The sequence below is a fragment of the Epinephelus fuscoguttatus genome, linkage group LG19 (assembly GCF_011397635.1).
Source record: "Epinephelus fuscoguttatus linkage group LG19, E.fuscoguttatus.final_Chr_v1".
Classification (NCBI taxonomy): Eukaryota; Metazoa; Chordata; class Actinopteri; order Perciformes; family Serranidae; genus Epinephelus; species Epinephelus fuscoguttatus.
The window spans coordinates 15,150,553-15,164,015 of record NC_064770.1 but is presented as its reverse complement, the minus strand read 5'-3'; the positions used below and the strand labels follow the sequence as shown (position 1 = coordinate 15,164,015).

Sequence of the window (13,463 nt, the reverse complement as noted above, 5' to 3'; positions counted from 1 at the left end):
CCAGGAGTCAGTGTAATTAGATCTGGTTAAAATGGTCAAACTAAAAGAGTGCTCGCCAATATCACCAAACCCCACAGTTTCCCACACAAAATAATCACATTCAGAAACATTTTTATGAGCCAAAGTCAAATAAAAATGAGGCTTCCACAAGGAAACGTCTTGTAACTGCGGTGGAAAAGACTCCTGCAGAGTCTGCCCCAGGCTGCATGCATCTCTCCAACCAAGCTTCTCCAGATTTTTAATTTTTAAAGTTACCAGAACATCTTATGTAACGCCTGAAACCAAATATGTGGGTTATTGGGCTTGCTGGCTGTGCTGCACAGCCTGGTAGGAAGGTTCCCTTTTAAAGATATACTGTGCAGGATTTTCCTTAAAAACAATGCATAGACTGATAAAAAAGTAATCCCTCTCAATCATCACCTATATGACCCACCACAAGTATGTGGTGTGTGCTGCACAGACTCTGCACTCTGCCTTTTTTTCTTCTTATTTTGCTGTGGTCGGGACGTTCCTGGGCGCAGTGTGGAGGTGAGGTTGAGAGTTATAAAAAGATAATGACCAAGTGCCAGACTGTAAGCAACACACATTCAAGAGGAAGCTACAAATATTGTGGACACAGTGCTGAAAAAAAGCAAATATAGCAAATGAGAGTAAATTTTGGGGTTGGCTTTCACTTTTCCTGGCAATACTGTTCCCAAACAGTAACCAACAATTCCTGCATCCTATAAATTTGGAGATAGCGGCTGACAGAAATTCTCATGAACGCGATATTCCTAACTCATCTTTTTCCTCTAGTTGAATCTCCTTAGCTATACATTTGATTTATTATAATGAGCTGTGGCCATTTTTTACAGCTTACTTGTTATTTTTAAATATTAATCCTCTTAACTGCAAAATATCATAACATTTTGGACAATTTTTTTTCCAAAAAACTCTCCCACAAGATCCTGCAGTGTAACCGTTAAGCAAATTAATACAGTACATGAAATGGTCGTGGGTTTCCACACACACAGAATAAAGCTGCTTCCTGGTGGGCTGTGTGACCTCTCTGTAGAAGTCCATGTCCTCAGTGTGCTCTGTGTCATCTGTGGGAAGGCCTTTACGCTCGCTCTGTGGCGATGCCAATCTGGAACCAGCATGCATGCAACAGTGGGCGGGGTCGGCATCCATGAAGAACAGGGCCTTTCCTTTGCATGCTGCACAAAAACCCACTACCCAGCATGGTGCACCCCCATTCGCCCTCTCTCAACCCCAGGTCCATCCCACCCTCCCGCTCCCTCTGTGCTGGTTGCTTCTCTTTCAGCTTATCAGAAGTATGCATGGCGGAACAATGGGCGTTTTATCCACACGAAACCTGGAATGTGTCTGAATGTAGCAGGCTGGGTCCCTCTCTTCTCTCAGAGCATGCTTTGTGTCCCCTGTTTCCCCTGAGAGAAACACACAGAGACAGTGAGGGTATAGGAGGCTGTGTGAGCACAGAGGGAGAGGATATGGTGGCGGTGAGGGCTGAAGTGCTAAAGAGGTGAAAGGTGTAAGTGACTGGGTGACTGGCAGAGCAAAGACATCAACCAGAACTAAACAGAAGAGGCACCTGAGGCGACTTAATGTAGATTTGACATGTAGCTAAATGACTGATCAGTCCACTACTTTTGTCAATACATTTTTGGCCTGTAACATGACAGAAACTTGGAAAAGATGATATATTATCAAAGCTCAAGATTATGTCTTCAAATTGAGTTTTACAGTTAAAAACAGTTAACAACAGTTAACAGTTAAAAATCCAAAGAAATTCAATTTAGTATTACAAAGAAAGTGGCAAATTTTTAAATTTGAGAAGTGGTAATTTGCATGTTTTGCATTTTTTCTTGATAAATGACTGAAGAGGTTAATCTGTTATCAAAATTTGGTCAGTTATTATCGCTCAATGAGGTGAAAGGTGTAAGTGACTGTGAGAAAGTGGGAGCAGGGGCATAATTTGATAGAAAATAAACCTGACTAATAAACTATCAGTAATCAGTTATACATGAGGATTTAGTAATGTACCTGAGGATACACACACACACACACACACACACACACACACACACACACACTGTCTTTCTTAGATTTCTCTACCGCAGACTAAAGGTTGCCCTTCTTCCTGTCCTCCTTCTCCATCAGGTGCGGCTAACATGCTAGCAGGCCAGAAGAAGAACCTGATCGCCGTGGCCAAGAACTGGTACCATCAGTTCTCCATCCACACACTCAGCCTGATCCAGGGGAACAAGTCAGTGTGCGGCTTCCACCTGGGCTACCTGGACGGAGAGACGGAGCTCATCACCCAGGCCATGAGCACCATCCTGGATCTCTACAAAGAGGGCAAGGTCAAGCCTCGCATCGACTCCACTTGGCACCTCGAGCAGGTTTGTGTCTAACTATGGTACCATATATGCTTGGAATTAATCTTAATTGATCAAAATAAATAAATCATCCATCGCATTTACATGTGATGTAGCTATCTTTCCAGCCCTATATATGTTAATCAAAACATTTTTTTGACCTGTATGTGAAGATTTGAGCTCCACTTTTTGGTTTCCGTTGGTTCAGTCCATACTCAGAAATGTATTTCCATTAAAGGAGCTCTATGTGATATTCAGAGCATTAAAGGAGCAGTGTGTTACATTTAGGGGGATTTAGTGGCATCTAGTGGTGAGGATTCCAGATTACAACCAACTGAAATTTCTCCTGGTTATAATTTCTTCTGTGGTCATTGTTCAGGAGGGTTTTATCCAGTTATCCGCAGTGGTCTCTTCATCTCTAAAATAAATGGACCAGACAATTTCAAGTTGGAAGTCAGTGTTTCTCTTATGGTAATTGGTATGTTGGAGACAGGCCACTAGCCCAGCATCTGCTAAAGTGCATTCACCTTTTTGCTCTAATAACTTCAGACTTTCAGGAGGAGCCAAATTATCCACAGAAGTCTCTTTCTCTCCAAAACAAATGGCTCTGGTGATTTAAACTGGTGAAAACACTGAATAAAGCAGTTTTACAATAACTTTCAGTGTTTTTACGATACTGCTCGTCACAGAGGGACTGCTAACTATGGTGGCCAATGCGAAAACACGTATGGTCCTATCTAGAGCCAGTATTTATGTTTATCAGTTTTGGGCTACTGCAGAAACATGGCTGTGTCATATCTGTATAGATATAAATGGCTCATTCTAAGGTAATGAAAATACAATTCTTATTTTAAGGTGATTATACACTAAAGAAGTGTGTTTTATATATTAAATCCAACACACCAGACCATTAATACAGCAGCAAACAACTATTTTTTAAGTGACGATATAGTGGAGAAATGGCGTCCTGAGCAGAGAATGAAGTCACACTGTGTTACAATCAGAGCTTCTCTGTTCTGTGTTGAGTTGATGGTCTGGCCACTTGTGCATGTTAGAACAGCTCATGGGTATCATGATATCAGTACGGTGGTATTGTGGAAGCGTAGCGCCCACCATGCAGTTTTCTCCTGGTAAACACCGTTAGCTGTGTTAGCACAGTTAACACTGTTGCCATTGCTAGCACTGTTTGCCCCTTTCACACTGTTAGCACCATTAGCTGCTAGTTGCTGGCTCAGCTGCATCCATGTTGAGAGCCATGTGCACACAACCTCTGAATCATAGCTACGCTCTGAATATCATACAGAGCTTTGAACAGCCTTTGCATGTGGGTTTCAGATCCATTCATGCCTGGTTGCTGCTGTGACTAAATGCATCCATTTTTACACCATGTGCTTACAGCCCAGTCACCCAGAATCCATGTGAATGCCAGACGGGTTTGTGTGTGCGCGAGTTTTGCAGCGGGATCTGCAGGAGCTGGGTGTGGCTCTCAGATTCAATAAGGCTTAACAATCAACAGGCGAAGTTTGTCCACAAGAAGCACTGTGTCTCCTCGAGCATAACTCACTCAGCCAGACAGAGTCAGATTGTTGCTGACAAAATTAACACTGCTGACAGATATGAATAGAGAGAGTGTGAAAACACCGAGAGAAAGAGGGAGTCAGAGGCTGACATCTTCTGTTGTCAGAGTCGGAGCTGGTCAGTATTTTGGCCCGTGTTGCTGCGGCCGGAGAGAAACACCCGCTGTCTTTCTCCGCCATCTGACGCTCTTTCTCTGCCTCTCCATCTGTCTGCTCTTTATATCAGACTCTTTCTCTCTGTCTTTAGGTTATTGACTCCCTCTCTGTCTCTCTCCATCTCGCTGTATTCTCTTCTTCTCCCTCCTCACAGTGTATCTTTTTTTTGCTTTTTCTCTCTTGTTGCTATGGTGACATCCTTTAGTCAGTGTGTGCGTCTGTCTTAGGGAGGGGCCCTGATGTATGAGAAAGAGACATAGAAGGAGCGTAGAAAACAGAGGAGAGAAGAAGGTACATCTCAGCCTGGCTCGAAGCGATTGATGGTGTACAAAAAGCTGTCGGGGAAATAGTCGATCACACAAATGATCGATTGCTACAAGCTGAATACAAATGCCACGCCCTGACGCCATCCATCACAGCCCTTCCTCCATCCGTCGTCAACCTCCGTATTTGCTCCAATAATCAATAAACATGCTTGGACAATATTTGGAAATTAGCATTACCCTTCCCTCCTGTGGTTTCTCGTGGTTCATTATCTACATCTGCACGGACACCCAAGAGGATAATGGTCATGTCTGCAGCCGCAAATAGCACACTCCAGTCCGAGATGCCTGGGAGCCAGAGAGGTCGACAGATCTTACAGAGTGAAGGGTGGAAGTGGGTGGAGTCGTCAAAAGAGCCTCTCACTGTGACTTTCATTCACATTGAAGATGATTCTTATAATTCCCGGACTCACCCCTCCCTCCCTTTCAGTTTCGGCAAGGCGTGTTTCTCATCCGAAGGACACCAGTTGCTCCCTTCGTTTCCCCCTCCCCTCCCCTACACTCTGAACTCCCACACTCCCCCTCTTTCCCATGTGTCTGAGTCGTCAGGGCCACGTTTCAGCCAGGCTTTACGTTGCTAGGAGATGGCCCTGTTGCCGTGGCATTGGTCGTTAGGTGGTCTGCCTGCCTCGCACGAAGAGGGGGATTGGAGGAAGGAGGGAGGGGGAAGCGATGGAGACAGGAACAGACAGTGGACAGAGCTCGGTGGTCAAGAAAAGGGTGGGGTTGGTCTGGCTGGGATTCTCCTCTCGTCGTTATGATTGACAGTCAGTTATATCAAGTCGGTCGATCCATCATCGGAGGGGGGTTTGGCTGATCAGCTGTCAACACAAGAGCGTCTGTCCCCAAAGGCAAGATGATTGGTTAACTCCATTAAATTCAGCTTTTATGTCACAGCCAAAACATGTTACGGTTCCACAGGCTACAGCTTTGATCGGGACCAAAAAAAACAGGCCTGACCCCACATGACCCTGTGTAATTTCTGTCCAAGCCAAAACCAAGCCAGCGATTTTGGGCCCAAGCCCAATTGAAAACCTGAATTTCCATGGTGAAAAGAAAATAATAATAATATTGAAATACTTATTTCAAGCAAAAGTCAACTGAAGTTTGCGGTAACAAACATTTGTGTCTCCGACATACGCCCTCTCCTACTGAATGTTCACCACAGCCAAAAAACTGTCATGTGCCTTATATATTAAACAGAGATTGCAGAACATGTTTCCTAATAAGTGAGAGGTGGGAGTCGGGATGGGATGGTGGCAACACAGCCCATACATTATACATGACATTACACAGACTGAAAGGTCTCCATTTAAAATATTGGAATGAACCCAACCTTTTGAGAAATTACAGCCTGCCCATTCCTGAACCTTCCTGAACCCAGAGGGTGGGACCCAATTTGGTTCAGGCAGAGAATTAAAGCTCTACCACAGACTAGTTTAATAAATGATCCTCAATGATCAACATCAGATAAGCTACTTTTAAAGTTACCTTAGTTTTAACTAGATAAAGTCTGCGCTTTGCATATCCAAAGAGGTTTACATTTTTCGGAGTCTATTTTCACATGTCTGTATGTACATTGCAAATTTGTTGCTGTAATTCCTCCTGTCCATTCTGGCTTCAAAGAAATCCAACCTGTATTTGTGTGGTTGTAATACATTCAGCCATGCAGGACACCACCACAAGTATGTGCTGCTTTTCAATATTTCATGTCATATATTTCATCTCATTACATGCAAGTGATGTATAGATGTAAGCAGATTGGGGGTACGGCCTGCATCATTGTCCATCCAGGTTCTGAACCTGTTGCCCTCAACCCCTGTGTGCCGCAGGCTGTTTATGGAACTTACCTACAGCTCTTTGGGGCAATGGAGGAACCACTGCTCAACAGGTCCACTGGAAATCTGTGCAATTAGGAAGTGGTTTTGCAGCAGGGGAAGAAACAGTGCCGACTCATTCTGGCCAAATACCAACAAGTACCAAAATTTACAAAATAACTGTCTGGCTGACACATTGATTGACTGACTAACATTAATGCTAAATTAAACAAAACAATCACAGTATTCAGTCCAGGCAAACCGCTCCATCCAGTTCTCGCGACAGTCTGCAGAGTCGAGGAGGACGTTGCTTTCTGTGCCAGAGGGCAGGGACGACGGGTGGGGTTGGTTTGTGAATGGGTGGTGACGAAGCGGCGTTGGTTAGTGACAAAACTTTGCCACTTGGCACCAGATCAGCCAATAGCAAAATTCAATTGCATAAGCCAGGTTTCAATCGATAGAGGGCAGTCACTATACATATTTTTACACAATATGTACAATCCACAAACTTTGCACTCAGGTGTCAAGATGTGGACTTGAATCAATGAACAACATTAGCAAATACCCATTTATATTGCTTTTCAACTGGAAAAAAAAGTGGCCTGGGGGTTTGGTTACTCTTTAAAGCGATTTTAATATAAGGGGGACAAGATTTTCAAAAATACATCCTTAAATTTAGCTTGAATAAAGATGATGCTTTAACGGTAATTTATTGAGGTTCTAGTGCAAAATTCTTTCTTTGTTTCCCTGAACATCATTTCCTTGCTGACTTGCCATAGAGGGATGATAACACAAACTGGGAATTTTGCAGTAAAGTCTGTCGCTTTGGAAGTTAGCCTCTTCATATCTCTAATGCAGACTGCTGAAGCCTGACTTTATCTTCAGCTGAACATTATACATCATTTCTGTGCTGAACAAGGACTACGGATTTTGTGACCCAACACTAACACTATAATCACATTAGGAAATTATCTTTTTACAGCCCATATGAACAGCAGGGACACGTACAAACCCCAAAAATGCTTTCATTGTACATTTGGGCATGTGAGTGTGCATTTAGGGCAGACTTGAAAAAAATGTGAACCTACCCTTTAAAATGGAAGAACGCACTATCTGATAGCAGCAGTCAATGGACTATTAATTAAACATTATTTCACACAAATTATGATATAAGATTCACATTAAAGCCATCGTTTACTTTCAGCACCTACTAGACCTGACATCCAAACAAGACCAGGATTGAACCAAGGTCTCATATCCATCATTACACTCATCACCTTCTCTGCCTCATACACCCCCCTTTCTGTCCTTAACTTTAAATGCATGATTATGCACGCACTACAATGTAGAGATGATATAATTTTCTAATTAAAATGGATGTGTTGTTTGGTAGCATTGGGATATTAAATGAAATGATTACTTTCTGCTTCACATCTGTATTTCCTGCCCACTTAAAATCATAAACATTTCTTCATATTTATACTTAATATTGCCTAATGTTGAAAGCATCTGTTTGCAGTACGTTATTCCCCTCGTTTATTTTGTTTTCCTTTTTTTATTCACTTTTTGCTGCTGCAACAATTTCATTTCCCCTCAAAGATTATTAAAGTCTCATCTAAACAAATGTATTTTCTCATAAACAGCATATTAAAGTTATATTTGAGCCTGTGCAATTTGTCTCTCGTCTGTGGCATCAAAATAAAAGATGAGAAGCACAGAATGCGAGGAGGCTCGTATTGCTGTCAAAATGTGTTGGTGGAGGAGAAACTGGCTACTACTGTGTACTCGCAATAGATTTTTCTCAATGACAGGTGTATTTTAAATCTCCCCTGCCCTCCTTTCACCCTCCACTCTTTCATCTCACCTTATGTAACTGTCTTACTCCTTCTGTCCCTCCTCCAGGTGGGCGATGCCATGAGAAAGATGCAGGAGAGAAACAACATCGGCAAAGTGATCCTCACCACAGAGCCCATGCCCGAGGAGGAGAAGAAGGAGGAGGCCAAGAAGGAGGACAAGAAAGAGGACAAGAAGAAAGAGGATAAGAAGAAGGATGACAAGAAGAAGGACGATGGCAAGAAGGAGGAGAAGAAGGACGACAAGAAGAAGGAGGAGGCCAAGAAGGAGGAGAAGAAGGAGGAGGAGAAGAAGGAAGAGCCCAAGAAGGAGGAGAAGTGAGAGGGAAGGATGGATAGTCAAGCAGACCAGCAGGGAGTTTGTGTCCTGGGAGCAGGGGGTGGGGTGTGGGGAAGGATGGAGATGGAGATGGAGATTGATGGGGTGGGAGGGTGGGGGTGGGGTATAAGAAAGGATTGGAAGGAGTTAGAAGGGTAGATTACAAAAATTATCACACCACTGTCGATCGTTCATCTCTTCCACCTCCCCTCCGCCTCACTGTCTTGAGTCCACCATGACAGTGATTACTCAGGCCTGGCTCCACCCACCCCCTCCCATCCCGTTTTCTTGCCTTTATCACTTAAGGGAAAAAAAAAAAAAAAATCCAATCACTTGTAACACCTCGTCCAAACTTATCTCTCCGCCTCACAACATCGAGAAAGATTTTTCCTACTGGGAATGACGGAGACAAGAGAGCCGTGGAGGATTGTGGGTACGGTCCAGGCCTGGGGCAAATTACTGTTTCCTTGACAACCGTAATCCCTGCTCGCACTCCGGCTCCGCCCTCAACCCCCGTGCCCCTCCGCACCTCAACTCCCACTGTGCTAAATTGTTCTGCTCTGACTTCCACCTGCCACCTCCTCTTCCCCCCTCACTGTGCTGAGTCCCCCCCCCACCACCACCACCACCACCTTCCACACCACCACCACCGCCACCCCCAATCCATCCACGGGCCGGACGCACAGACAGGCACAAAGACAGGCAGATAAACGGAGAACCACACCCACCCACACGTTGCTCTCTTAGTGTCCAACGCTTAGTTATGTCACTGAGGATGAGTCAGAGATGCATGTGATTGGCTGATTCTCCCCACCTCCCCAGGAGATATTTGCATCACAGTTTTGATCATGATGTTTGACTGCTGAGACAATGGTGTTAATGCTACAAGGTCTAACTTTGGTTCTCATTTACACGGCCTTAGCTGTGATATATCTTGTATCAGTCTCCACCAGTAGGTGAGAGAAACATCTCCGCAGAGCATGTGTTCCCACCAAATTTCAGCGAAGTTAATATAGTGGCTGCAGTTTTGCACTTGCCTGAATATGAATTTCCCTCATAATGAGCCTTTCTGTGCAGCGCTGAATAGGGAGGCAGAAATCATTGCTCAGCTTCCTTCTCCTTAGTTACAGATTTTTCTAGCTGACCAACTGTTGGCAAGAAGTGCGCAGTGCCAATTAAGAGAGAATTTGTTTCTGTTCAAACAAGCCACAAAAACACACACACACGCACGCACACACAAACACACTCTGAATGTGATGAAAGAGGCACTGTCATGCTGAGACAGTGAAGCGTCTGAAATGAGCAAAGTTAAGAAGGTGAATATCGGTCCCTTTCCCCCCCCTCAGGATCGCGCTTTCTTCCTCCCCTGATCCTCCTCGAGGCATTCCATGGCATTCTGCTCCTTTCACAGCGACCGCTCGCCTGTCGATCACCCTGACCTGAGAGAGGAGAATTCAATTCAAGCTGGCGTCCATACTTTGCCTCCCCTGCTTGTCTCTACTCTGCTCTCTCTCTCTCCCTCCTCTTTCCATTTCCCTCTCTATGGTCGGCATAGCAACAGGCGTCAGGCTCGTCAGAGAAGGCACTGTGGTCTGTTTCTCTGACTCCCTCTCCCCATGTCTCTCTTCTCTGCCTCCCTAACTCTATATTTGCCAACAGTCAGTGCCGTCGACCAGTATTCCAACAGGTGTAAAATGCATTAAGGAATTCAGATGATGCAAATGAGGAGGTGGAGCAGTTTTCAGGGTTGATAGTATTAGAATACCAAACAGTTTGCTCAAACCTGCTTAAATCAAGTATTGACAATGTGTGCACATAGCAGTACGCCAGCTATAACAGTGCACCGCTCCCTCTAATGGCCAGTATGAGTTTTGTCTCACTGGTTTAATGTCATTTAAAGTAAATCATCATCAATCCCACTGGGTGGACTCTAAATCTTTCATGTAGGAGGATATCAACGTTAAACCTTAGATATTTATCTACCTGCCTGCCTGTCTGTGAGCCCGGCCTCAGTGTTGAGACTCAGATGGTGACTAGTGACTTTGTAAAAAACACAAAACAAAATGTTTGAAAAAAAAAAAAAAAAGAAAGAAAAAAAGTTGTTGTGTTAGCATGAGTGGCCTCCCTCATGTGCTGTGTGTGGTGTGCCATTGTGTGTGAAGATGTGTGTGTCCTCAGGTCGTTTGTCAGGTTTTAAAAGCACCCACCCTGCCCTCCCCACCTTGCCACATTTCCCCCCTCTCACACTACTCAGCTACAGTATTATGTAGCTCCAACCCCAACCCTCCCTTCTTACTCTATCTCTCCCTCCTGTCTGATAAGAGGCCTGTGTTATGAGGACAGTTGGTATTAGTATTTTTGCACTCTGCTCGCTGATCTTAATGCACTTACAGGCATGGCGGTCGCACTCCAGTCCCACGCAGGCTTTGATTCTGCTCCAGGTTTGCAGCCTGTTTCCCATCATCCACTCCCAGTGTATCTGCTGAAGCTCACTGAAAGCACAGGTGGCACACACACACATAGAGACACACACACTCATGTAAAGGTCCCCTCATTTTCAGCTTGCCAGTCCCTGCCTGGGCCAACTTCTCCTGGGTGGCAGCTAAAATCAAAGCATTCATCCATCCTTGACTGTGGGAAGTAAAATGTGGAGCAGGGCGGAGTGGACTGGGCTGGAGTGTGACAGCCACGCTGGTGTGGGGAGTGACTGTGTCCTGTCAGCCTCTGGTTAGTGTTCTGTTCTAATCTGCTGGGCTCCCTTTGTGAACCTGTGGACGGTGCTTCTGTTCCGAGTGCCATGTGAGAAACAAACGCTTCGGTTAAAAGAAAAAAAAAGAAGAAAAAAAAAAGATGTTTTACTTAATATGTTATTTTAATTTACCTTTATATTTCCGTTTGTTTGTCTGTTTTGTTATCCAAGGGTTTAAAGTTCAAAGCTCATACTATATAATGTGGGGACCTGCCAACCTGCACTCCTTTTAAATGTGATGAAGTCTTTCTGTTGGTCTGAACCATGTGTGCCAAATTGTATGTATATTCCTTCTGTCAATGCTTTGAATATTAACAGTGCATAAAAAAAATATGAAGACAATTCTGTTTTTGGATGCGTTTCCGTCAACCTTGAAGAAAAGAGAAAAACACAAAAGAGTCGTCACAGTGTGTCAAGATTCGTATCCCAAATGCTCATGGGTGCTGACAGGATTTTCGCTGCAGTTTACAAAAGGTTTAACACAATTTGTAGTTTTTGATTGGTTGCAGTCTTGCTCCAGCGTAGGCCTGCACTGTGCCTCTCTCCTTGCACACAGCTTACCTCAATCCGAGGCACCTCCCTCCGTATTTATATCCTTTTCACTGTGCTTTACCAGCTCTCACATCGTGTCGACCGCAACAGGTTGAAGTGTTTACAACCATAATATTAGTACCACAGTGAAAAGGGACTGGACGTGAGGTGCATTTAAGGTCCAAAACTCCACCAAAAGACATAAAGGTTCACAACAAATTTCCTCCAAATCCAAAGCTCCATGGTATTCCTCTGTATGGATTCCTCTTTCTTTCAGTTTGTTTCCAAATGGCTTGTATAGCAAGTGAGGGAGCAGATGTTTTCACACAGCTGTGCAGGGATGCCAATACTGTAACACAGCTGCAGAAAAACCCCAGCTTATTGGCTGATCATAGCTCAGCTCTGGCCTGCCCCAGACACAACATTTCCGCTTTACAGCTGATCTCAGTTCACTCAAGGATTGTCGGAGACGTTCCTCTTTTCCTGTGCTGCATCTGCAGAGCGTCAACAGTCCAAAATTCCTCTCCATGTCGCCCCCTTTCTCCCTCCATACACATTCATAGCAAATAAAACATTAGTTTGACATCTGGTATTTGAAGTTGCATGCATTCATCAGCATGTGGAAAACCGATTATGATCTTTTTCTTTCTTTCAACATTTCCCCCTCGGTTCTTTTGAGCTCAGATGCCTTTGAGATGAACTCAATCAGTTGGGCGGGTGGCCTGCTGCCGGAGAGCACTTCCACCACGGTGAAGCTGCAGAGTAATGTCATCTTGAAATGGTTTCCCAGTCATTCCAGACACTTATGCAAGAGTACTTAGCAACTCAGAGATGCACAGGAGAAAAACCGTGTTTCAAAGTTAAAATTAAAAGTGGTAATTTTCTGAACATTTGCAGTTCTAGATTTGATATGACTAATTAACACTTGTAGTTTTAGGTTTGAAAAAGATGCACTAAGACAATGAGTGTAGTATTTCCAATAGCTACTCTTCTGTCTGTCTTGGCTCGTATAGCTGAAGTCCCTCACAGGCACCCACCGTTCAGCTTTGAGGTGAATTTCTTTCTGTTCTCTATGGTTTCTCAGGTCATTCCAAACAGCAGTTTTCTTCATGTAGGAAACCATTTAATTCCGCATTCACTAACACACATTCTGTTTCACCGTGTTCACTGCACAAACTGTCACGCCATCCATGTTTGATGTAAGCTTTAGTATTCCGAGTCAAAATGTGAGGCTCTGTCAAGTGTTCACTCATCCACACTGAGAACCCAAAACAACCACATCTGCCTGCAGCTATTGTTTCCTTAGCGGTCTTCTTTTTTTTTTTATCATTGCAGCAACATTGCAGAGATGCTACGGAAGTACAACCTGGCTGGGCTTGTCATGTACAGTACTTGGATGCATGTATAGTCAACCAGAAAATAAGGCATGCGTGTATGTACAGCTAACCATCCCTTTCCACGATAGTTTAGTTGTCGTGTAGTGGCGTGGTGTGAGGGAGGAGAATGCCCTTCCAGTCGTATAAAGTTGCCAACTGAAGCCAATCCACTGCCCCTTTGTGCCACCTGACTCCCTGTCCTCACCTTCAGCATGGGCACTGTCATGGTCAGCTGGTTATTCATGATACACCTTTACCTATCTCTGGGAATGTTTCAGAAACTTTACATCCATCCTTCTGCACACCTCCTGTTAGAGTTCAGTCACCACAGGTAGTTTTCTACAAGGCATACCCAACAGGTTGATTTCTACGCTAGTTCTCCTC

At 44.2% G+C, this 13,463-nt stretch overlaps 1 protein-coding gene across 1 annotated transcript in view; it reads left to right on the top strand.

Moving 5' to 3' along the window:
• vat1 (vesicle amine transport 1) overlaps window positions 1-13,134 on the top strand; it is a 40,401-nt gene extending 27,267 nt beyond the window's left edge. The window contains exons 5-6 of the mRNA XM_049560362.1: window positions 2,161-2,402; window positions 8,154-13,134. Coding sequence (XP_049416319.1) covers window positions 2,161-2,402; window positions 8,154-8,426 — 515 coding nt within the window. The 3' untranslated portion in view covers window positions 8,427-13,134. The remainder of the gene's footprint in view (window positions 1-2,160; window positions 2,403-8,153) is intronic.
• Window positions 13,135-13,463: the final 329 nt, after the last annotated feature.